We start from the raw sequence: 27287 nt of genomic DNA on the forward strand, positions 1-27287 counted from the left end.
TCTGTCCCTTTCTAATCTCTCACTTCCCATCTCCCCAACATCTTCACCTCTGGATCTTCAACATCCCCTCCCGACCATCATCATCATCGTGTGTCTCTTTGTTCTGTTCGGGGGCTGTGTGATCTTTCTGGCGGTGGGCTGCTCTCCGGGAGGGTCCTGGGGTGTGGATGGGGACTGCGGCCCGGGGGACGCTCTCGCACACGGGCAGGCTCTGTCCAGCGAGCCCCAGCTAAAGCTCTGGAAGCGCTTGGGCTCGATGAGGCAGTCGTTCTCCTCCACACCAGCGTTCAGAAGACCCATTCAACCATGCGTAGCCCAGAGCAGGAAGCAATCAGGGTCAATGCCGCCCGCAGAGTCAAAGACAAACGACTCCCACACTTATATTACTATACCGTCTCTGCTGCAGTATGCCACTGAGATTTGAGCTCTTTTGGAAAACCTAGCGAGTCGCCATGCGGTCTACTGCCTACATAGGCGGCTGCCTTCTAAGTGACTGATTCCTTCTAAGTGCCCTTCATAGGGAGCAACCCCAGCTAAAGGAAACTAGACTCAAAACTGATTCAAACATTTTTGCTAATAAGCATAAAAATGCATAACACAAATATTAGACACAATTAGTTTTATTTAGATTTAACTGTTTTTATCAAAACTTTCAGGAACTGAATGAAATGTATATTTAGAATTGACATTTAGTATTTTAAAATACATTTCCCCTTGAGGGATGCATATGATGTTGCCAGCATTATTATTAACAAACTAAAACTAAAAGTATTTAAAACAATTTTGTTCATTTTATGAGATTTGATGCTGAATCAGAATTTGAAACAGTCAGTATCCATGTTGTCTTTGTCTGGTCCATGTGTAATAATGCCATCCATTTGTATTGAAACTTTATGGGAAGACTATTTGCAGCTGGAGTGTGCCTATGATCCCTTAAAATGCTGTCTAGGTAGTCAGCTCACTAGGTTTTGGAAAAGAGCTAGATACGTACTTATACACAATCACGATCCTGCGTCCTCTGCTATCAGTACTAAAAGAAATCAGGCTGTGTACAGGAAGCCAACTTATTTCATTCACCATTAGCCTCAATCGAAACAAGATGTGACTCAACAATTCAGCCACACAGTGGCTGCAACTTAATTAAGAGCTGAACATTTCCAACATCAAATTCTGACCAACCAGCACAAACCAGAAGCTATTCTGAGAAATGGTGGCCATTTAAGACAGGGCATTAACATCATCACTATTTATTTGGAGGACTTTCACATTTATTTGCACGCATGTTTATGTGTACAGTGGCCCAGTGGAATTTTTTTCCTCACACTTAAAAATATCTAAATGTCATCGCATAAAAAAATAACTAAAAAACAGCAAACCAATTATGCTCACTTTATACTACTGAATCATATAGGATATCTATTGTTTTATCATTGTTTTGCTTTAAAAGTAAATACGAGTGCTTGTGCTATCTTAAACTAATTGTGACTTTTTGATACATTTTTAAGTTCAAATTATAGGTTTGTTCAAACCACTATTGTTGTGCCAGTGGGATGCTATTTTATTCAATAACAGCAAACTCAAAGCTTTGCATATTAAACATGGATTATTCCCCAAACAGAGCTTTAATAACAGTTCAATTCATCATATTTTTTAATTTGATTTAGCTTTGCTTTCATACTTGTCATGGCGCTGCTCTGAATAAGGTCTATAATGAAAACTGTTACCAGTCTATAAATAATAATAATAAAAATAGATTTTATATTTAAAACACTTTTCATTCCGAAGAATCTCAAAGTGTAAATGGTCATGGTTAACGTTACCACCACACTGGAACATGACAGCACAGAAAACCACTGACATGACATGGTTATGCTGCCATGGTTACAAACAAACAAAAATAATGTACGTAACCAATTCTAAATCCCATGTGCTACTTTATACTAATAGTGTGAATTTTTTGTTGTTGTTGATTTTATATAGTTTTCATATGAAATAGTGAATTGTGAATGTGCACGTGTACCTGTAATATACTAGTTCCTCTTGATATGTTCTCCAGGACGCTGGTCTCATAGCTGTTCTGTAGGAATATAGGCCTGTTGTCATTGACGTCCAGCACCTCCACATATACTGTAGCTGTGCCTGTCCTCCGACTCCCCGCTGGACCGTTATCTACAGGAAAGCCATCAACAGTCTGAACAATACGGCTAGGAAATGTACAAATACATTTAAGTACAAATGTATTTGTACTTACCTCAGTACAAAAAAAATGAACAATTTCTATTTCTTATTGAATAAGGATTTTTACAGAGACTGAATAAAAGAAGAGATGAACTTTTAAACAAAGCATACTTCAAACAAAATAATATAATTTATGTTTTATTGTTTCTCCTTCATATTATATGGATTCTAATTCACATATTAGCTAACAGTTCCAGGTTTTCCATGACCATGGGAAGCCTGATAGCAACATAAAAACACTGCCACTATACAGCCCTTCTGACTCATATCTTCAGTAGTGTTGCATGGTAATACTAGTCATTTTTAAATAACCATTAATTGTGCCAAGCAACAGCAACATAACTGTGCTAAAAATGGCCTGCAACACATACAAAAGACAAACCTTAGCAGTTTTTACTTACCAGTTACTGATATTGGTGTAAAATGTATTGATATATGTGTAATTATATAAAAAAATATATACACACACACATATATATAACATTTGCATAATAATTATGCACACACTGTAGTTATTATTTTGGAATATATATAATTTTTAATGTAAAATGACTTGCATGTTGAGTTGAGTGTTTGTGCCTGAAAGAAAACTATGTTTCATTTAATTTGATCAGATAAGAATTTTTCAGTATTGGAAAAAAGTGGGTAGCATATTTTCATAGAAGCTCATTAAAACTTGTATTAGAACATCTGGCATATTTCTGAGAGCTGCAGCACTCAAACAGGAAACCACAGTATTCATCGCTCTTTTCAAAGTCATTTAAGCAGGAAACTGCAAAAGATCATACCACATTTGCATGCACACATGCATACCAGTTGATTTAAAGGGATAGTTCACCTAAAAATGCTGTCATTAATTACTCACCTTGATGTCAAAACCCGTAAGACTTTTGCTCATCTTCGGAACACAAATTAATATATTTCAGATAAGATCTGAGAGCTTTCTGTCCCTCTGAAACAGAAAGAGACTTGATCGCTTTATATGGTGAACAGATTCAAATTAGGCTTTTTATGATCTCTTTATAACCAGCAGCCATATCACCCTGTAGCCCAAGACTGGTTTCCCACTGAAGCTAAGCAGGGCTGAGCCTGGTCAGTACCTGGATGGGAGGCCAACTTTGAAAACCAGGTAGCTGCTGGAAGAGGTGTTAGTGAGGCCAGCAGGGGGCGCTCACCCTGTGGTCTGTGTGGGTCCTAACACCCCAGTATAGTGATGGGGACACTATACTGACAAAGAGCACCGTCTTTCGGATGAGACGTTAAACCGAGGTCCCGACTCTCCGTGGTCATTAAAAATCCCAGGATGTCTTTCGGAAAAAGAGTAGGGTGTACCCCGGCATCCTGGCCTAATTTGCCCATTGGCTTCTGTCCATCATGGCCTCCTAATAATCCCCCTCTCTTGATTGGCTTCATCACTTGGTCTCCTCTCCACCATAAGCTGGTGTGTGGTGAGCGTTCTGCCGTCGCATCATCCAGGTGGATGCTGCACATTGGTGGTGGTTGAGGAGATTCCCCCCTTCAATGTAAAGCGCTTTGAGTGCCTTGAAAAGCGCTATATAAATCGAACGCATTATTATTATTATTATTATTATTATGAAAGTGTCAAAGTGGTTAGCTGCACATTCATCAACACACATCAGTTGTGGTAAACGGAAGCTCAAGCATATTGAACTTGATGTGTGAGAACCAATGAGATTTATTCCTGTGTTGCACAGCATGTTTGAACTTTCTCAAGAACCAATGAGATTCATTCTCATGTTACGCAGCACGTTTGAGCTTCCGTAAGAACCAATGAGATTCATTCTCATGTTACGCAGCACGTTTGAGCTTTCTCAAGAACCAATGAGGTTCATTCTCATGTTACGCAGCATGATTGAGCTTCTGCAAGAACCAATGAGGTTCATTCTGAGCGATCATGTCTACATTTACGATCTCTTTATGAACTTTTTGAAATGTCAAAGTGGTAGTTGTGTAGCAGCAGGAGGGACAGAATATACGATTTATTAAAAAATAAAATCTTAAATTGTGTTCTAGAGATAAACAAAAGACATGAGGGTGAGTAATTAATGATAGAATTTTTATTTTTTGGTGAACTAACATTTTAAGAACTATATGAAACTCACCAATCGCTTCAATCACTAGCCTGTACGAGGCCTGAGTCTCACGGTCCAGACCCACCACGGTTCGTACCACACCGGTCCGGAAGCCCACGCTAAACTTTCCATCTTGGTTCCCTTCTATTGGGACACATAAACACAAGCTGAGAAATCACAAGTCATGGCTCTGTCCCAAACCCTAGTGTGCTGCCTTTGACTGATTTGGAATGTGTTCCTGTGTTGTCATACTAATACACAATGGATTTCAACTGAGATGGCATTAGCATTGTTACTAACAAAATAATGATGTGATAATCTTCCAATAAGCATGAAATACACAATTTGACAATAATATAATCACATTTTAATCGTATATTTAATCATATATATTTTTTATAGAGGACATCTGCCCTTTAACAGAGTATTGATTTTGTCGGGTCTAGTACAAAAGATTTTTTTTTTTTTTAAAACATCAACAAAAAATATTAATATTCTATTCCTTAATATTCTATAAATATCTATTCCCAGTCTCTATGAAAGCCCATCCTTCTGAAAAGTGCAATGTGCTCTGATTGGTCAGCTGGACCAGTGTGTTGTGATTGATGTGATTGATTTCGGAAATGTCACACACACTACCATAACAGCGAATTTCAACACAGTATAAACGCCACTCAAGAGGCCTCTTCCTTTAATTTATCTTATGCCTTGGATTATTTAAATAAACTACTACTATATATAGACTACTATAGAGGCATTTCAGGGAGTTTCAGAAACAGTGCACTGATATAAAGACTCCCTTTGGATTGACTTTGTGTAACTTTTGAGTCATGGCGGGCCACTGGCAATGTTTCCTCTAAGCTGCGCGCGTGCAATGATGCAACGGTCGCGCAGAAAGAATAAAATGACGTGCAGACGCGAAATAAATGGAGAAATCAATTTGATTGTAGTTTAAATGAGAAATAATTGCAGTGCTCTGTTCAACCGCCATAGTTAGTATCGCTATAGTGTTCAAACCGGCGAATGCGGTTTACAGGTTTCATAGAGCGAATGATGTCGCATGTGAACAACAGTGAGTCAAGTTTGCGGTCCAGATCTCTCAATATGAGAGACAACATGAAACACAAGAGTGGCTTGATTAAGTGGTGGAAATAACAGATGATAGGCACAGCACAGTAACAAAAGATTTACAGTTACACACCCACAAGTATAGCGTGCAAATTCTAAACATCTCAGTGACACACATCAGTTTTAATAGATGTGTGTGTGTGGTTTGGGTTTCGGGGATGTTTAGATAACTACAAGAGTTTACATCTTCCCTTGAACATATTTAGCTATTAGATCTATTTAATTACTCTTTATTTGCTTCAGGTTTTTAACAAATTGAAGCATTTTTTTAAACCGACATAATGCATCAGTTTAAATTGTTAAATTATTTTTTATATTACCTACAATATTAGACTCCGGTACATTATAGGCTGTTTGTTATGATTTTATTATATTGTAAGCCTACTAAAGAATTGATCTCACAAGGGGATTGTTTAGTGATCCTTGCTATTAAAAAAGAAAAGAAAAAAAACCTGATATAGAAAATTTTGGAAATTCTATAAGCAATAAAAAACTAGGGCTGCCAATCGATTAAAACATTTAATCGTGATTAATCGCAGTGTCATGAGTTAACTCGTGATTAATCGCAATTTAATCACACATTTTTATCAGTTCTAAATGTACCTTAAATTAATATGCTTCAAGTTTTTAATACTCTAATCAAAGAACTGTTTTTCAAAGAACTAGATCATGTCTCTTAAGCCTAAGCTTAAAAAATTCAGAATTAGCAGTGATCTCTCATTTTAAGAATATAAATTAAGGAATTTTTTGTTACACTGGCAGTTTAATTCAGAACAGAGCACAGTTCGCAGGGCTGGGTTTCGATTCAAATTTCAAGCTGCGCTTCTTCAGCACGGCCGCGGTGGTATAGTGACGAGAGCTTCAGCTTGAGTTGGTTTATCTACTCTAGTATTCTCTGTCCGCGGCGGTTCTGGAGTTTTCAAAGCTGCCATGTTCGTTGTTTTAATGTCCTTCCACCTCGCGTGCATGCGTGAATTCAATGACGCGGCAAATTAAAATTCACGGGGAAAATGTACGCCTATTATTAAATCGATCCTCTGAGTTACGGATCGTTCTTTAGAAATTAATATGAAAATCGATTCAGAATTGGTAAATCGATTTTTCCAACACAGCCCTAACAGTTCGTATGAAAAATTGTTAATGTGAAAGCTGTCATGCGGACCTGTGAGCGCACCAGAACCGCACCATACTGGAGGAGGTCCTTATTCCACGATTAGGAATATAATGCGGCCTCTTTAAGAGCTGGAATATAGTGTGGCCCCTTTAAGAGCTGGAATATAGTGTGGCCCCTTTAAGAGCTGGAATATAGTGTGTATACTGCAGAGAATGTGCTCAGTGAAAAAAACGCACTTTTCTTTCTACCCGGAGTCTAATAAAAAAGGTTAAGCAGAAAATATGCTAGCTTATGTAGGCTGTAACTGCACTTGTTTCAGAGTAATATTATTGTTAACCCTTTTCTTTCCCTATTAATGTTTGCTGCTGCATCCTTTACATCTATGGCTGATCTCAATTTCTCCAACTATGGGCCATGGATCAAACTGAAAATGCGCGCTGGGTTAATTACGCGTTAGTAAATTTAGTGCTGTTAAAATGAATTTGCTTTAACGTTTTAATGCGTTAATTTTGACAGCCCTAAAAAAACATTTAAGTTTGATCTCAGTGTAACTGCTTAATTGTTTGTCAAAAACAATTAAAAAACATTATATTAAATAATATAAAGATTATATTGTAATTATTATAAAGAATTTAACTATTTTTGGGGAGATATTTTTTGTAGTATTTCTTGGCAAAGAAGACTTCTACAGTTAACAGCATTGTAAAATAAAATTAAAATTAAAATTTTCAAATGGAATATATCACTTAAATTACATCAAGGGTTAAATAAAATAAAAATGGCACATTAAAGTTAAAAATAAAATAACTGCATGATGAAACCCCTTTTTGGTGTGTGTTTATGTACACTGTACAGGTCTGGTATAAAGAATGCTTCTGCTCAGGTGACCAAAATGTCCGCCCAAAAGAGAAAAGTTTGGCTCAGTGAGAAAATAAATAAGACAGAACACTGGTGACAGCAGCCCCAGCCAAAATCCCACAGTGTTGCTCTATCAGCGCAAACTCTTTGCACCCTCTGCACTCTGACCTGTGATAAAATAGCTGAGTTCTGCGTTAAGACCCCCGTCATTGTCTGTGCAGTTCAGCCTGACCACCACATAATCACGGGGCACGCTCTCATCCAACGATAAGTTATAAATGCTGGGAAAGAAGGTTGGCGTCTCATCATTCATGTCCAAAACTGCACAGAAAGAGTGACACATCATTTAGCATTTGCTTTTGAACACAAGGCATTGAAAGCCGGACAGTGATTGGTCCTCCTGCTCCATACCTGTGATAGTGAGAGTGCTCGTGGATGTTCGTGGAAACTGGCCTGCGTCATACGCAATAATCCTCAGATAATACTGGCCAATCTGCTCACGGTCCAGCACTATTGTGGAAAAAAGGATTCCTGTGGTAATGTTGAGCCTGAAGTCCAGCCGCGGCATCCCCATTTGAAGAGCCATGGTAACCGCACCATTGTCCCCTTCATCAGGGTCCTGCACCTGCACCTGAAAGAGGAAACCAGCAGGGTTTTTACAAGAACGTCATTAGATGTCAACGTTGAATCAAAGATGACCCCAGAATTGGTACAAGGTAATTCATGATAGCAAACATGCTAATTCATGTTAGCAACGTGCTAAAATGTGCTAGCAACATGTTAATTCATGCTGACATTGTGATAACATGCTAACAAAATCTTAAAACACACTAGCGACATGCTAAAGAATGCTAGCAACATGTTAAAACATGCTAATGAATGTTAACAAAGTGCAAACACATGCTACCAACATGTTGCTCATGTTAGCAGCATGTTAATTCATGTTAACAACATTCTAAACTGTTAAAATGTTAATTAATACTAGCAATGTGTTACAACATGTAAGCAACAAAGTAATTAATGCTAGAAGTGTGGTCATTCATTTTAAACCGTGCAAGCAGCATGCAAATTCATAGTAGAAAAACATGTTAACAGTGTGTTAAAACATGTAAGCAACAATAAATCATGCTAACAACAGAAGTAAATCATGGCTGAATCCGAAATCGCCCCCTATAGCCTACCCTCAAATAGGGCGTTAATCTGAAACCATAGGGGTCTATCCCACTACACTGCATTAACAAGTGTACAGCCAATGTACACTCAACACCGGTTATCCGAATTTATTCACTTGTTTTCATTCACTCCTTCAAGTGAACTGTATTAGTGGACTAACATAGGGATAATGATTAAGGGTTTAGGGGGCGATATTGGATTCAGCCCCAGTTCACAATGTGTTAAACATGCTAGCCATGTGCCATTCCAAAATGTTAACAACATTTTGTATCTGGGTAATTCCTGCTTGCAACATGTAAAAATTGCTTACAACATGTTAATTCATACTAGCAATGTATTTGCATGTTAGCAAAATGCAAAAGAAAGCTAGATATGCTAAGACTTACAAACAATATGATAAAAATCATAGGAAGCGTGATTCTTTGTCAAGACGAAATAAAAGTTTGTCCCAATGGTCTAGTTACTATCAATATTGAAAACACTTGTGCTGCTTAAAGGGTTAGTTCGCCCAAAAATGAAATTCTGAAGATGAACGGAGGTCTTACAGGTGTGGAACAACATTGGGGTGAGTCATTAATGAAAGATATTTCATTTTTGGGTGAACTAACCCTTTAATGTTTTTGTTGATACCATGATACATATTTTTTCCCAGTTATTATCAAAATATCAAATCTGCTTATTTTCATACAGTGAAAATGCCTGGTGATCACTGACTATTATTTATGTATGTATGTATGTATGTATGTATGTATGTATGTATGTATGTATGTATGTATGTACATCAAATTAGGATATGAACCCAGGCCACACTGCATACTAAATGAGATGATTGTTGAATATTTAATCAGTGTATTCTCAGTCCCTGTAGACCAATCAAATGCTAACCCTGAACACAGACGATCCAATAGGAAGCCCCTCAGGTACTTCAGCAACAAATGGGAGGTTGAGAAAGGCAGGATCGTTGTCATTGAGGTCCAAGAGGTTCACATACACCGTAGCGCTGGCTGAAGAGCGCAGTGGAGGTGTCCCACCTGAGGAGGGCAGCAAAACAAAGAGAATACTCACATACGGCATAACGTATCTGAGTTTTCTGTAGTCATTCGATTCCACTGAGAGGGAAGGAATTCTTTAAAGAAATGTCAGTTTATACTGTCATACACAACTAATAGAGGGAGAAATGGATGCGTTGTATGGAGTAATACCTTACTACGTACTTAGTGAATACTGCACAGTATACACTGCATGCTATTTCTTATGGTAAGTAAAATATAATTAGGCAATGATCAACATTTTAAATAATACATACTCTGAAGTATAATATTGAGATGATTAATAAATTAATAATTAATATTAATACAATTAATAAATTAATTAAATAAATAAAAATGTTATCAGTTATTTTATCGGTTTTATTTTATAAATGTCTCCAAATGGGGAAGTCTAAGAAAATAATAAGAAACAACAACAAAATTTTTTTATTAAATTGATTATTACTATTAATTCTGTATCATTCAATTTGTGAAAGGTTCTGTTTTTTAAAAATAATTATCTTAGGCTCTAATAAATCTGAATTTAAATTTTATGAGTTTAATGTGTGAATAATTCTTAAAATACTAAATTATTAACTTTAGAATGGTAGTGTGTACAAAGTTTACACGCTGTGCCCAATATACACACTATATACTTCAGAAATGGGAAGACTTGTGCGAGTTGGTGAATGCTAAACTACCTGTATTGTGGCCTCAGAGAGAGAGAGAGAGAGAGCGAGGCATTATGGGACAGGTGAAAGTTGCTTACGGTCGGTAGTAGAGATAATGATGGTCCTCATAAGCTGTGCGGACCGGGCGTTTTGACTCTCTCTGTCCAGCACCGCCCCACTGGTACGGATCTTCCCAGTGTTGCGGTTGATGGTGTAGAAGGGGTTCTCTGGATTTATGGAATAGACCACAGTCCCATTATCACCATAATCAGGGTCCACTGCTAATACCTGCATAGAGAAAGAGAAGAAAAAATTGCCACAAAGCAGAGTCCTGAGGTGCAGAAATTTAATCACACCAATCCTCTCTCCACAGAATGGCATGATGGGAGATTTATGCATGGGGCATAACTATATAAAACCCAGGCTGTTATTTTTTTTAAAGCGCCAATCAATTATTCACAGTGCTGGTGGAGAAGCACTGAAAATCACTTAATTGGTCATTAGAGAACAAAGGTTCTGTAGGTCTTTAATTATTAAAACAGGAAGGCCCAGACGACTGTGTTCTTCATTGATTAGAGGGAGTTTAAACAGGTGATGTAGAGCACGGCTCTAATGTAAAGTTTATCTAATTGATTTGAATTTTATTCATTTATTCAGGATGGTAGAGTGTTTACAGACCATTTTGAAGTTGATGTGTGTGTGTGATTTTGCAATGTTAAAAATGTTTCTCCTATCCCAGCTTATGCAGAGTCAATTGTCTGCTTTGAATAAAGTCCTCGTTGCTTTTTCCATATGACAGCATACAGAGACAGGCTATCAAGCTTCAAAAATTATTTTTTTTAAAAGCACCATCGTATATCATATATCCATAGGATATGTATTCATAATCTTCTGAGGTCACATCATACCTTTGTGTGAAAAACAAATAGTTGAAATATAAATAATTCAATGAATGTTGTAAGCACTATTGTTAAAAGAATGTAATTGTTCATAGAATCTGTTTTTTTTTTAATCACGGTCCAACAAAAATATTAAACAGCAAAACTGTTTTCAACATGATATGATAATATGAAATGTTTCATGAGCAGCATATTAGAATTATTTTATGTCTTCTTCAAATCTTTCATACACAGTATAACTAAGAAAAAACCTCAATGACCTCAAACTTTTGAACATTATCATATGCTGTATGCTTATCAGATAAAAGGAGTCTGAAATGACAAAATGAGCAAATGCAATACTAATGTGTTGACTGCTAAACAGCCTGATTGTGGAGTCTGGACCAGAGTGTGGAAGTCAAAAGCTTGAAGACATTTGGTTTTTACATCCACTGTTCTGTGATTAAAATTATCTATCCATTTCTTCCTTTGTTCTGATTCCTCTCTCTCTCTCTCTCTCTCTCTCTCTCTCTCTCTCTCTCTCTCTCTCTCTCTCTCTCTCTCTCCCCCTCTCTCTCTCTCTCTCTCTCTCTCTGCACAGTGTCCAGCAGGGTAATCAAATATGCACTTGACTCTGGGCTACATTTTAATTAGTCATCGGAACCTCCTAATGAAGTTCAGCCCTAGCTTGTTAATTAAAGGACAATCAGGGGAATATTTAGCCAAAGACAGAGCCACTATAAAACACCTAAACATTTTCAAGCTGAGTCCAAGGTTTCTAGAGACCTGACCACGTTTAACTTGAACACATAATCTAGAACACAGTCTCAAATTCAATACTGGTTCAATTTTAGTTCGCTTTCTCAGATGCCACATACAGATATCACCCACAGTTTAGATTATCTGATTTATACTACATGTATTGTACAATTTACAAAAACTGATTGAAATTGTTGCACCAACTATTCACAAGACTGATGCTCACTTAATAAGGTACACCTCATAAGTCCTCATAAGTTAAAATAACTACTTATTAGCACAATGCAATCAGTGCATTTAGAAATGGTCAAGATGACCAGCTGAAGCATCAGAATGGCCAAGGAAGGTGATTTAAGTGATTTCGAATGTGGCCATGGTTGCTGGTGTCAGGCTTTTCATGCACAGCCATCACAGGGTGTACAGAGAATGGCCAGAAAAAAAGAAAATGAGCTGCAGTTCCTCAGATACCAGAGGTCAGAGAATGGTCAGACAGGGTCGAGCTAATAGAAGAGTGACAGTAGCTCATATAAGCACTTGTTACACAAGGTCTGCATAAGAGCATCTCTGAATGCACAACACATTGAAGCAGACAAGCTACAGCAGCAGAAGACACACTGGTGCCACTCAAACTGAAAAACTGAGGCTACAATTCACACAGGCTCACCAAAATTGGACAACAGAAGATTGGAAAAATGCCGCCTGGTCTGATGAGTCTTGATTTCTGCTGCGAAATTCAGATGGTGGGGACAGAAATTGGTCTACAACATGAAAGCATGGACCCATCCTGCCGTAAATCAGCAGTTCAGGCTAGTGGTGGTGTAATGGTGTGGGGGATTTTTCTTGCCACGCTTTGGATTTTGGATTCAGTATTGTTGCTGAGTCGAACCATGCCTATCCCTTTATGAGAAAAGCATACACATCTTCTGATGACCGCTTCCAGCAGGATAACACCATGTTGTCCATGGGAGATTTGCATCATAGTTGTGCAGCTGTCAAATCTGCAGCAACTGTGTGATGATATCATGTCAATATCAATCAAAGTCTCTAAGGAATGTTTCTAGCACTTTGTTGAATCTATGCCATGAAGAATTAAGGCAGTTCTGAAAGCAAAAGGGGGTCCAACCCGGTACTAGCAAGGTGTACCTAATAAAGTGGCTGGTGAGTGTAACGTTGGCAATTCTTGCCTATTTAAATCGTTTTTTACAATTCATGCTATTGCAAAGCAGCTTTACAGTAATGAATGCCTTAATGTCCAGCAACGCTTCATGAAGAGGTCAAAGGCAACAGACTTTTTATGGCAAAAGTCTAAGGTCTAGCTTATTGAGACTGACGTTTAGTGGCAGTTAAATCTGAAGTAACTGATACCACAGTAAATGAAGTGTGCAACAAAGTGATAATTCACTTAAAAAATGACATGGTTGTCAACACCAAAAAATAGCGGAATTTGTGTCTAGGATGGAAACCCCTAAAAGGTTCTATATGAAGGGTTGAAAGAACCCTTTCTTCTAACAGTGTAGGTTCCAGAGCCAGACATAACAACAGTAATCCAATGGGATGAGTTAGTCATGAAAACAGTTCTGTTTGGTGCCACTAGTGGCACATAAATCACACACTTCACCTTTAAATGAGCTCACTGTAGCAGTCCGGGAACCTGGTAAACAAGATGTTGTTTCCTGGTGGACTGATAACCTTGTAAACCATGACTTGTGGAAATAGATTAAAACTAGTCTGTCATATTGGAGTTTGAGATGTTAGATACCTCTAGCTACTTCTGAATGATCCCTTGGAGTGCCATCTGAGCCTAAAAGATGGAATGACTGACATTAACATATGAACTAATTTATTCATTCACCAAAGGAGGAAAAACCCCTCAAGATGGGACTTTCACATACTTCAAGCAATAGAATAAAAGGAGCATATAGGAGCTCCATAAAATGTTCCAAGGACACCGAGGTGAGAGCCCACTTTGAATTCAGCTGTAAAACTCCAGCCGATTTTCTCCAGACGGAGAGGAGATGGAAACTTGCTCCTCTGGGTACGGTGGGATTTGACTCAGAGAGAAACTGTAAGACATTATCACCCATAAATCAATAGCACTAAATACATTTTTACCTGATGATATTAGGATCAAACCTCTGCTTCAAAACAGTCACCGTTTCTGTATCTTGTCATTTCATCTAATCTATACAGATGGTGTGATATGCAGCCTGAATTTTGTGGAAGAACATTTTGGTTGTGCTTCGGCTCTGCTCCTCTGTGTGGATGAATGTGGTTTGAGGCAATGATGTCCACATGAATACATAACATCTTTTCAAAACTGATGGACAAATAAAGGTCTTTTGTTTTTTTGTTATTTTTACAATCAGTGATTCCCAGAAGTGAGGCACATTGAATGATCCATAGTCAAGCGAGAGCTACTTTTCTCTGTGTATGATGTCTCTCTGTGACATGCACGGCATGGCATTTACAGTGCATAAGGAAAGAATTCAAAGCGCTTCACTTTTTCCACATTTTGTTGTTACAGCCTTATTCCAAAATGGATATAATTTATTATTTTCCTCAAAATTCTACAAACAATACCCTGTAATGACAACGTGAAAGTTTGTTTTGAAATCTTTGCAAATTTATTAAAAATAAAAAATGGATGCACTGTACATGCAATTTTGCTCTAAAATAAAAATGAATTATTTAGGTTTATTAAGTGCATGTTGGGTAAAGATAAGTTTGTTGCACTCTCTCATTAATACGATTTATTTTTTTTAAAGTAGCTTTAAAACACGCCTTTTGATGTGTCATGTCAGGTGTGGATCAATTTATATGCTGAATAAAGAATGATATCTGAGCTTTCGGAAAAGTCGGATCAGAGGATAAAGGTCAGATCAGTGCACTCACAGTAAAGACGTCAGTATCGATGGGACTCATCTCCACAACATTTGCTTGGTAAGGCTCATCTCGCCACATGGGGGCGTTATCATTTATGTCCATTATAGTGATGTTCACCTGCAGAGAAATATATACATGCTTTAAAACACTGTAAAATCACAATAATACAAGGCTTCACGTGACTTTACTTTTAAAACATGGTGGAAACAGCTATGTTAACAAAGACACCCATTTAATTCTTAAAGGGGGGGTGAAATGCTGTTTCATGCATACTGAGCTTTTTACACTGTTAAAGACTAGGATTCCCATCCTAAACATAGACAAAGTTTCAAAAACTAAGTTGGACGTTTGATGGAGTATTTCTGTGTCATAAATACTCCTTCCGGTTTCTCACAAGTTTCGGAGAGTTTTTTTGGAGTATGGGTCTGCTTGACTTCGACAGAGAAGAAGGTCCTTGTATGGGCCGTACGGGCTCTTCCGGTAGGGTGCGCGCGTGACTAGAGCGAGAGAGCAAATGCACGGCCATAAACACTCGCTCAGCTGCAGATCCAGTCATCCGTAAACACTTATGACGCGCCGTGCTCCACTTTATTCCTATGGGAAAGGAATAAAGTCAAGCGACTTCAACGCTTTAGCACAGCATTCAGGGAAGGCAGCGCTGCATTTGAACCGATTTGAACGCAGAAATGACGGGAAGCGTCACAACAACAGCGAAACTGTTTTGCTTGCTACTGCCAAGGTTTAGTCGCATACAATAGTCCATAAACCAAATCATGTCATCATATACGGTGAGTAAACACACACAAATGTTGACAGGCCACTAAATACAGTACATACCACAGAGACGGACGTCCTGCTGTTTTTGCTTCTCCTGTTCAATTTATTTCAGCCTCCGGATCTGATTATGGATCATATCTGTATTAGTTGAATCTGATAGCCATGGTTTATAAGACGTTTTTAACGTTTTCTTCTCCACGCTTGAGGACGTCACCGCTTTGTGCGCGCTCGTCATTCTTTAGCTCCGCCCACACGATACACCTCCAGCCATTTTTTTCCGGAAAGACTCGGTACAGCCTATATTTTTTTTATAAATATAATAAAACTAAAGACTTTTCGGAGATATGAAGGATGCAATACTACTCTATAGGTACTCAAGATTGTCATGAGATTGACTGAAACTGAGTGTTTCACCCCCCCTTTAAGAATAGACACAGTAAAAGATTCTTCTGTCAAGTAGCAAAGTAGTTTTAATCATAGGTGATGCTATCTTTCTGAGGTGGATCAAACACTCAGCCATTACCGTAGCGATGCCAGTCTTCTGCTGTGGCCCCACCCCACCATCCACGGCTCTTACGATCAGAATATACTCGGACTTTATCTCTCGATCCAGAAGAGCTGTAGTGGTGAGCTCTCCTACACACACACACACACACACACACACACACACACATTGGTTTTCCATGTTTTATGGGGACATTTTGACAATGATTTGTATACTGTACAAACTGTATATTCTATCCTCTAACCATCATAGAAAACTTTCAGCATTTTTACATTTTTTAAAAATTTCACTTAGTATTATTTAAAAGCTGTTTTCCTCATGGGGACAAAAAAAAATGTCCCCACAAAAAAATTGGTTTAGGCCTTATTTTGTTCAAAATAACGACAGCAGTTATTCGATTTCGCTTAAAGTATATCGGGGCCTTTAGGGTCAGCGAGACCCTGAACAGAAGGTTGGTGTGCAGCTGTGAATGTGTGTGACGTTGCCCACCTGAACGTGTGTTGAGCCTGAACTGTGAGCTGCCCTGCAGGGAATAGATGAGAGAGGCCTGTCCAAATTCTCGAGAGGCGTCCAGATCTGTGGCATTCACAAACAACACTGTTGCTCCTGACAGAGAGAGAGAGAGAGAGAGAGAGAGAGAGAGAGAGAGAAAGAGAGAGAGAGAGAGAGAGAGAGAGAGAGAGAGAGAGAGAGAGAGAGAGAGAGAAAGAGAGAGAGAGAGAGAGAGAGAGAGAGAGAGAGAGAGAGAGAGAGAGAGAAAAGAGGTAAACAAACCATCAAATAATGACTGTGTGAGACAAGACAGCTGTATGAAGAGAAAAACACACAAGGTGATAGACAGGCAAAGTGTAAGTAATGGTCTTCAGACAGGAAGTGGTTAATGTGTGCATTGATGGAGACAGAGTTATGGATTTCATGTTTTTTAGAATTTAGTGAAGTGCATTCGGTACACGTGAAACACACACACCAGAGCAAAAGCTGGGCAGAGCAAATGTAATTTCCCTTTAATGATTGGAGGCTAGTTTATTATGTGGAATAAAGGCATTTAGTGAATAAATGCATGAGATTGTGAACATCTCTGTCTCTTTTCCCTCCGCACACAATTAAAATACTATAATTTAAAAGAAAAAAGAAAGAGCCAAGACAGAAACAAATATCTTGATGGAGTTTTGCAATGTGTCCAAAATAATGCAGAACACAGAAGAAAAAAGGTAGCTGAATAGACTTGATTTGCATTTCCTGAAAGAAAACACCAGTGCTTGGTATGTCTGGTGTGCATTAGAATCAACACATAACACTAACTGAGGTTAATAAAATCATCAGCTCAAATCTAACAAAGTCTGAATGGAGTCTATATATTAATCAGTTTAGGCTTTATTAATTGCACGTTCAACAGGTTTAGTACAAACATCCAGAGGTGGGAGTAAGTTACACATGTGCAAGTCATAAGCAAGTCAAGTCCTAAAAGAGTAACTTAAGCCTGACTCGAGTCAAGTCATGTGACTCGAGTCCCCCACCTCTGCAAACCTCTAATATGGTTAGAGATTTGTACTAAACCTATTGAACGTGCATGTTTCTGGGGAGCATTTGGACTCATTTGGGGTGGTCAGAGCTGAAAAAAAACAAAACAAACTACCATAAGCATGTGTCCTGTCTGGGAAAACTGCTCTTATTCACACAAACCATTATATTAGTGTGAAACAGAACTAGTGCACAGTTGGCTTAACGTTGTAAATCATCACTGACAGCAATCTAGTAATGTTGTCATGAGGTTTTGAGCACTGTACATGCGCTACATGTTGATACGTTTTTTAATTTTTTGATAATATAAATGTAAACATACCTGCAACGATATTCTCCGGTATGTTGACGATATAAGACGGGAGGCTGAACTCGGGTGGGTTGTCGTTCTCGTCCTGCGGAGGGAAGGAGGGTGCAGGAGTGTTTTAGGCATCGAAAAAGTCTTTAAATATTAACTCATTAATTTTCCACAGGGAAAAAATGCTCTTGGTTGTAATTAAATGTATTGATGGAGTGCTTTTGGGGTTTAATGGAAATTCACAGGCTGTGGCGATGGGAAATTATTCAATTTCAGACTCATACTGTTTTACCACTTCAATTCAGCTCAACGTTCAGTAATAACACACACACACGGATATGTCAAAACCCCTGCTGTTTTTCAGATAAAATGTATCTAATCAGAATCATAATGAAAGAGCAGAGAAATGTCAGAGAGAAATGATCTGTGGATTAACCGTCCTAGTCAATGAACCTCAGAGGAAAACCAATGAATTCACAAAGAACACATCACACAAAGCCAAACTGTGTCTGCTTTGTGTGAGGAACTGAAATCTGAAATGACGGTTCTGTAATCTTCATTTTCACCAGATTCTAGGATAAAGGTAAAGTATTATTCTGGGTTACAAGTTAAACTCAATCACAGCATTTGTGGCGTAAGATTAATTTTGGATCACACGTTCTTTCGACCACTTCCAGAGGTAGTCAAAAATGCATGCTCATTTTGGGAAGCGCGCTAGCCAGATGGGATTTCAACTTTGTCGGCTGAAGACCCAAGTTTGGTTTAAAGACTAAAAATGCACCAAGTACAATTTTCTCTCACCATTCCTGATTTCTAACACACATTTACAGAGTTCAGCTGGCCCTGTGGCTTTCAGAGCAGAAAAAAAAGCTGCTCTTTGTATGTTTTTCTATCGTCCTCTTGTGATCCGATTGACCAAAACGCATCTTAATACCAGGTGTAAACAGGGCCTTTAAGGGGAAGTGATTGAGGCCAATCTGTAAACGCTAAAATAATAATTTTAAAAAACACTAGATGTAAACAATATGCGATTTAACATGATTTAGTTTCTTGGCAGGACAATGTAACATAATCCCCTAAAACTGTCACTGTAACTGACAAAACTTCACAGCTCAAGTAATATACAATACACATTTCAAATAATTAAACGGAAGTATTAATGATTTTTACCACTTTTTTTTTTTCTCTTAAAGAAAACAAACACATTTTTTTGTGTGGCTAAACTTGTACTGAACCCAAAATATTTCCTTTAATTTAATTTAAAAGACAATTCTACTGCTGTAAGATGCAACACATCAAGTTTAAGAGTTTAGGGTCAGGAAGATTCTTTTTGTTTCCAATGTTATTGAAAGTAGTTTTGAATGCTCAGCCAGGCTGTATTGATTTGATGAAAAATTAAGTAAAAGCAGTAATGTTGTGAAATATTATTGCTATTTAAAATAATATTTTATTTAAATACATTTTTTTAAATGTAATTTATTTCTGTGATCAAAGCTGAATTTTCAGCATCATTACTCCAGTCTCAGTGTCACATGATCCTTCAGAAATCATTCTAATTCGTTGATTGTGTGCTCAGGAAAGATTTATTATTACCAATTTTGAAACCAACTAAAGTTGTTTTGTGGAAACCCTGATACACCTTGTTTTCCGGATTCTTTGATAATAATGAAAAGAACATAATTATTTGAATTGAAATCTTTTGTAATTGTCTTTAATGTCATTTTTATTTAATTGAATGCATACTTGCTGTATAAAAGTCTCTCTCTCTCTCTCTCTCTCTCTCTCTCTCTCTCTCTCTCTCTCTCTCTCTCTCTCAAAAAAAAACCTCCTACTGACCCCAACCTTTTGAACAGTAATGTAACACAATTTTTCATCAAATAATCCCACAGGATTGCCATCTTTCATGGTGTAGGTATACTGGACAATCCCTCCAGAAAGTTCTGCTCACTGAAGGCAGGTGTAGTACTCACCAACAGCTCAATGGTGACTGGAACAGTGCTGTTGAGGGATGGGTTCCCTCCGTCTCTGGCCATCAGAGTCAGAAAGATGAATCCACCAGGAACCTGCTCATAATCCAGAGGACGATTCACGGTGATGACTAAAACAATCGAACAAACAGCAAACAAACAGGGGTTATGATTCAAACAATCAAATAAACATAATAACAGACAAAAAACAAATACATCAGCACATACTTATTAGACAGCCATCTATAATCCGTTTATGAAACACCAGAGGTCACAAAGGATTCTCTAAAGGCATTTTCACGCTTTAAGGTGTTAAACCCAAATCCGATTCCCCGCTAATGCACAGAGCGATGGCGAGAGCCTAATGTAACCCGTCAACAGGCTGAACAAGCAGTCAAATCACATTATTAGGTGACTTTGATATGAACACAGACCTGCATAGCCCTCCACCACACTGATGCTGAAAAATGATCTGAACTGAGAGGCGTAGATGATGGAGTAGGTCAGGATGTTATTTGGAGGAGAGTCCTCGTCCGTGGCCTGAGAACAACACAAAAAGACATGCAGAAATTCATTATATCCTGACTATAATGACTATTTCCAAACTAGTTTCCAGATAGTGCTACCCCAAAACTTCTGGCATTGGTAGGGTCAAAATCTGACATGTGGCACTCAAGCAAACACAGCTTGTTTTTATTGTTAAATAAAATTCAAATATTTATTTCATAATTGAAATAAAGGTGAAATTAAATCCAAATTTTATAATAAAAACAAATTAACTAAAAAAACAAAAAATCAAAAATGAGAAATGTTGCTGTGCCAACTAACCGAAATATAAAAACGAATAAAAGCTAAATAGCAAAAAGAAATATAGAAAAGTGCATAATTATACAACATAGACTAAAATTAATATGAAAACTGAAAATATAAAAATAAAAGCTAATAAATCATTTATAATATTATAGTAATTCAGACATATCCCGATCTTCAAGCAGAAGGAGCCAAATTAAATATTCTGAATGATATTAATCCATAATTCGACTTTTACATATGATAATTTACACTGTTTGTTCACTAGCCAGAGAAGAACTGAGCCTGCTTTCTCCCAGGGTTTTTTCTACATGTCTGTCACCAGATGGAGTTTAGGTTTCTTGCCACTGTACTCTCTGACTTGTTTTGGGACACTTAGTATTTAGTAATATTATTGATTTGACTGCACTGTCACTATGGGATGAGAATAAAAACTGAATTGATAATCATAATTGAAGATTTTTGCAACACTGTTATTAAACTGAACGGACTCAACACTGAACTGAGTAATGGGACTATTGTCTTCTGTAGAGATGCTTATGACTGAAAGGAACTCATTTGATAAAGGAAGAGTTTACACAGTCATTGAACTGAACTGAATCAACACGAAACCGAGTTGAGCTGAATATAATGGCATTGTCTTCTGTAGAGCTGCTTTAGTTGATCATTGACTGCATAGATGATCACTATTTTCCTGTTTATCACTGTAAAGCTGCTTTGAAATCATCTGTATTGTATAAATCAATATAAAGTTGACTTGACTAGTATAGTATTATAAATAAATTATATTTTATAGTAATAATAAATACTATAATAGTATATAAATAATACTAAAATATTACTGCATCAAAGTCACAGCTTTTCACTCTTCAGGAAGTCAAAACATGCATCTTGCGTATAAGAATGTATAAAAGTCATTCAATGAATAGAAAAACTGAATTATTAGCTTTTGTCTTAAAAGAGTAGTATTTTTGTATTTTAAGATGACAAATGAATTAATGGTGTATACAGTAGTGGCTGAAAGAAAAATAGGAAAATTGGCTTCTTCAAACTTTTTATTTTGTATGCATGTTGTGAAGTTGTGCCTGGAGTGTAAAATAATGAAATACTGAAATACGTGGACGTCGTTTTTTGCCAAGTGCCAATCTTGCACTCCTCATGCTCAGCCTATAACTCAATAAATCACTATGTGGCGGTATTAGCTGTATTATCAGATCTTATTCTGTGGGTTGTAGTGAAAACAGGCAGACGGAAAGAGCTCTGCAACCAATGAGGATATTGTTAAAAACGGTTTTGGATACTGCTCATGCTGGATGTGAATGGTCCCACAATGCACAAAATCATTTCAAAGCACTCTGAGACCACTACCATGCAGAATGTAAAGTGCTGTGGCCGCCAACGAAGGCTAGTGAGCTTCTTCACCTGAATGTGGGAAAACCTCAGACCAGCTTCTAAAGACCTGGATGAGACCTGCAATCTCCAATTTCATCTTGATCGGCTGGATCAGGGGTTGTGTGCCAGTAAAGAAAGTAGTTCTGCTTAGATTCGTTTTATCTACTGCAAAAAACACCTTGTGTTTGCCAAAGAAAATAAGGACTGGAGTGTGGAAGATTGGAGGCGTGTTCAAAATTTAACAACCTATCATTGGACGGTGTCGGGTATATTCGTAGGAGACACCTGGAGTATTTTAATACCAAATGCATGCGTGTGCCATTAAGCACGGCAGGGGAAACATAATGGGCACGTATGTCTACAGCAGGTGTTGGGAGGATCTACTGTGTTGCTTGCTGGTACTTTGAAAATGGAGAAATACTTGGGAATCCTGCTGAAAACATGTAGCCAAGAATGGAGGATCTGTTTGGAGATCAACTGTGTATTTTCCAGCATGATAACATTTCCAAACTAATGCAGCAGAATTGCATGCAATGAAAGTGTTAATGCTTAGCGTTTTGAAGTCTTTAAGTGGCATCCTCAGTCGCCGCACCTCAAAGCCATCGAAAACCCTCGGGAAATTATAAACCTGAGATGTGAGAAGTCATGCAGGTCTTCCAATGCAACTCAACTTTGGGTTCATTTGGGATTAGAAAGACATTAATCACGACACATGCAAAGTTTAGTCAGTGCTGTAAATGAAAAAAACAAGGGAGAGCCACCAAAAAAATATTGTATTTTAATATTGCATAAAACCCATATTTAATTATATACTGGAGTTAGCCTTTCTTGTTAAATAATTTTGTAATTTTAATACCTTAACCAAGTTTAGTGTATTCTTCTACCCAATTTAACATACTCCTTATATATTGATAGTTTAATGAAGTGATATTAAAAGCAAACGTTGTGTAAATATCCCCACCAGGCATCACTTTTGGCCACTACTGTATTGAAGATGTGAAGTGGCAGACATGCATTATCACAGAGCCCCCTGCTGGTCAGATGAGAGCAGCACCTGCCGTCAAACTGTCAATCACAGCACAGATTAGAGCAGACTGCTGAAATTAGTGCAGCAGTGTCCACACACGGAGAGAATGAAACACTAACAGAGACATAATGAACACTAACAGACAGACTGACCCACGATTGCACAGGGCTCACATCAGAAAAAAAAAAAGAAAAGAAAAAAAGCGTTCTAATTAAGCTGACATTTTCAGCCATTCCCATGTCTTTTCATCATCTAATCAGTACCAAATCAAACCCACCATACATTCTCTATCAATAAATAGTTTGTTCTACTCTGAAAAACATAAATGACACAATTAAAATGTGTTGTGAACAGCGCTGTCTCTTTCTAGTTTCTCTTGCTCCTGTTTTTCTCTATGTATTCTATGTTTCTCACCCGGGCTCGGACGACCTGCTGTGGAGCCTGTTGGTTCTCCATGAGCGAACCTGTATACGCCTCCTTCTGGAAGACCGGCGCATTGTCGTTTACATCCATCACGTTGATGCGGAGACGTCCCGTAGTCTCCTCCCCTCCTCCATCACGAGCCAGTATCGTTAGAGTAAAGCGCCTCATGAGCTCATAATCCAGCCGGTCTCGTAGAGTCACCCAACCCGTCTCCGCATCCATTGAGAACCTGGGGTTAACACATGGAAATGAGTCACCATTGATTCATTAATAGTTGCAAGAGACGTTTAGATGCAAAATGACAACTTTGAAAGCGTTGGATCTTGCAAAGCCTATGTTCAGAATAGCATATGGCCATTCATATGCAGTAAGTATACTCTGCACAGTGTAAGAGTTATTTTAGTTTTTTTTTACAGTATATTCTATGATAGACTTTATTTTATTTATACATGTTTTTAATTAGCGCTATTTTACATATATTTTCAATTTTCATTTGAACTTTAACTTGTCATTGTTTTTTTTTGTGGTAAATTTTTCTATTTAGCTTTGATTTACTTTTATTTCAGTTTTAGTCATTTTAGAACCTCAACTTAAATTATTTCAGTTAGTTGCCAAGGCAACATTTACATATTTTTTGTTTTAAGTTTTTCATCTAATATTTACAGCATATATTTTATTTCAGCTTTATTTAAATGAAAATACTTTTTAATTGTTTTAGTTAACAATAACAATACAGCACAGTATAAAAAGTATAAAAATTGTCTGTAGCCCAGAAAATCCAGATGTCCTCTTACATTTGTATAATAATGTGCAACAATACTGTGATCTGTTTCTTGATCAGATCTTCATAATACATTTAGGCAATAAATAAATATATAAATAAATTATTTTAAATTAGTTTATATTATTTATAAATCATAATACAAAAAATTAAATAACCATTTTATTTCCTAAATTAGCGGAGAAGTCTATGTTGCTCGTTGAATTAAATGTGTAATATAGTGATGTCAATAAATGTTATATATGTGTGTGCGTGTGTGTGTAGTAAACAGTATGCTAGTATTGCATTCTAAACACAGCCATTGAAGAAATCAGCCTATAGGAGAAGGAGAGAAAGGCATGCAAATCTACAGAGATGTGGATTAAATTAATCAGAGGAAATGAATGAATTAAACGGGATGCTGTATTAGTGTGAAAGGTCACAGTATGTTAATGAATGATATTCTCACTGGTCTGGCTCGTCGCTGAAGTAATACCGAACCACTCCAAACGTGCCAATGTCATTATCCGTGGCCTGCAGAGAGACACACACAAACAGAGAGCAATGAACATCAATAAGACACATATACACTTGGTCGTTTTCTATGTGAATGTGTGTTTGTGTTGAGTGTTTCAGTGTTTTAATATTAAGATGATGGTGTCAGCATCCCCTGTCCTACCCTACAAAGTACACTGTTCTGCACGATTAACGCTGACACACACACACACACACACACATACACACACACACACACACACACACACACACACACACACACACACACACACACACACACACACACACACACACACACACACACACACACTTTAGTAAGGACCATAAGGGGAAGAAAACTCCTCACACCAGATGGGCTGGCATGAACCGGCTGCCCTGTCCTCTACCTTAAAACAACACTAGCTTGTGCTTCTCTCTCCACTCTTCGATGGTCAGAACCACCTTTATAAAAGAGAAAAGTTTTAAAGTAAAAGAAAGTAATGATGAGTGACACACAAGTGGTCTCACTGACATGTTGACTCACCTCTACAATTACTCACAATTTTTTTGCGTGCTGCCATTTAAAAACCTAATGAGCATGCCTTTCTGTCCTGTTTCGGAACGCTCTACATAAACAGCAACTAAACATGTAATACCATTAGTGCTCCTCACATAAAGTGCATCGACAGGAGACTTGACTTGATTGATTACCAGAAGGCAGTGGTTGGCAACTGGCGGCCCGCAGGGTCAAAAATGGACTGCCAGCGATAATATCTGGCCCGTGCCCGCAGCCAGATTGTTTTGATAGCGGCTGGTTCTGAAATATATCTGTCATGATAGTGTAACGAGGCGACCTAATGAGAGCTATGCAGGTACACTCTCCTCATGTCAAGAGACGCTCTAGTAGTGGCTTACGCAAAAAGTCGCAGCCTTTAGTCTCATTGTTAGAGCGTCAGACTCCCATGTGGAAAGACCTGAGTTCAAGCACCGCTTAGAGCAGGCGGTGCAAACTAAAGAAATTACAACAACAGATGCTCATAATCAATTTGTCTTTAATGACTTTGCCTTCAAAAAAAGTATGAGTTTTATTTTGGGATGAATTGAGAGCTTTTCATTTGAAAAGTTCTGAAAGACATTCACAAGAGTCTGTGGAATGATCGCAAGACACACATATAAAAGAGTTAAATCTTGAAATGTGTGGTATGAAAAAAACGAACAGTGAAACATTGAAACGTTTATATATATATATATATAAATAATTTCTCCAGCCTTTGAAAAAATTCTCTCACAAGGCGGGACACTTGATGGCATGCATAAATATTTTTTAGCAAGTACATACAAATGAGGGAAATTGCTGAAAATTAAGTTAATGGATCATGCATTCTGGGCCAATACAATACACACTACACACATCTCACTTTATGTGGTGTTTCCAAATGGACACCCCTTGACTGTATTCTGGCTCTGCATTCTTTTTTTAAATGTATATATTAAATCTTTAAATATACATATATATATGGTCTGAAGCACATAGCGCAGGTGTTCTTAGGGCTTGTCCGAATCCACTTTTGCTAGTTTAACAAAGTAAAAAACTGTCTGGACACAAGGTGCATGGTCGTCCCTATTCTCTTAATGAGTCATGGGTGTGTTTGGGGCATATTATGTAATAAACCAATCAGAGTCTCATCTCCCTTTCCCTTTAAAAGCCAGCTGTGCTCGCACCAATGGAGGATTTGTACGCACATTGTGCACACTCCTATAGACACATATTACTAATGTCTCTTTAAACAACACTTAAGTACTGCGCTATTGACTTTAGACCAGGTTTTTGTTGGTCAATGGCATAGTCGTTTTCAGTTCCTCAAAAAAGACCTCATTTTCAGACCAAATGCGTGAACAGATGGGCATGAGTGCATTTACTATTTAAACAACGTAGCGCTGGATGTGAAAATGTTAACTGCGTCGGGCTGAAACTAGAAGAAAAACATTTTCATCTCGCCTGGCATCGCATTGCCTGCCGGGTGTATGATAGGGCCCCTTATGTTCAACAAGACTGCATTTACTTGACAAAAATACAATTAAAATTTTAATAATTATTACAATTTTAAAATAACCATTTTCTATTTGAATATATATTTACATGTAATTTATTCTTGTGATTGCAAAGCTGAATTTTCACCATCATTACTCCAGAAGTCAGTGTCACATGATCCTTCATAAATCATTTTAATATGCTGATTTCTTATTATTATCAATGTTTAAAACAGTTGTGCTGCCTAAAATATTTGTGGAAACCAAGATTCCCAGAAGATTTAATAACATTATAAATGTCTTTGCTGTCACTTTTTGATGAATTTAACGAGGTCTTGCTGTACTGAATAAACAAAATTACAAACAATAAAAGTACCTTTTAAGTTTTGACCTATAGTGCAAAATCAAAACATTTACATTTTTCTTCTGAAAACGGGACAAAGTGTTTCCAGAAACCA

General features: G+C 37.6%; 1 protein-coding gene across 3 annotated transcripts in view; it reads right to left on the reverse strand.

The window, feature by feature from the left end:
* The window catches only part of cdh23 (cadherin-related 23), a 351845-nt gene that overhangs the window by 72974 nt on the left and 251584 nt on the right, over positions 1-27287 (reverse strand). For all 3 annotated transcript variants that reach the window (XM_067422478.1, XM_067422477.1, XM_067422476.1), the window contains exons 14-27: positions 24773-24837; positions 23535-23772; positions 20326-20431; positions 19895-20022; positions 17949-18021; positions 16595-16711; positions 16124-16236; positions 14833-14940; positions 10402-10591; positions 9490-9635; positions 7843-8062; positions 7600-7752; positions 4362-4475; positions 2021-2169 (exon numbers count right to left, since the gene is read on the reverse strand). In XM_067422478.1, the coding sequence (XP_067278579.1) occupies positions 2021-2169; positions 4362-4475; positions 7600-7752; positions 7843-8062; positions 9490-9635; positions 10402-10591; positions 14833-14940; positions 16124-16236; positions 16595-16711; positions 17949-18021; positions 19895-20022; positions 20326-20431; positions 23535-23772; positions 24773-24837 (1920 nt within the window). The remainder of the gene's footprint in view (positions 1-2020; positions 2170-4361; positions 4476-7599; positions 7753-7842; positions 8063-9489; positions 9636-10401; positions 10592-14832; positions 14941-16123; positions 16237-16594; positions 16712-17948; positions 18022-19894; positions 20023-20325; positions 20432-23534; positions 23773-24772; positions 24838-27287) is intronic.

This window comes from Pseudorasbora parva, chromosome 17, assembly GCF_024679245.1.
Source record: "Pseudorasbora parva isolate DD20220531a chromosome 17, ASM2467924v1, whole genome shotgun sequence".
Taxonomy (NCBI): domain Eukaryota; kingdom Metazoa; phylum Chordata; class Actinopteri; order Cypriniformes; family Gobionidae; genus Pseudorasbora; species Pseudorasbora parva.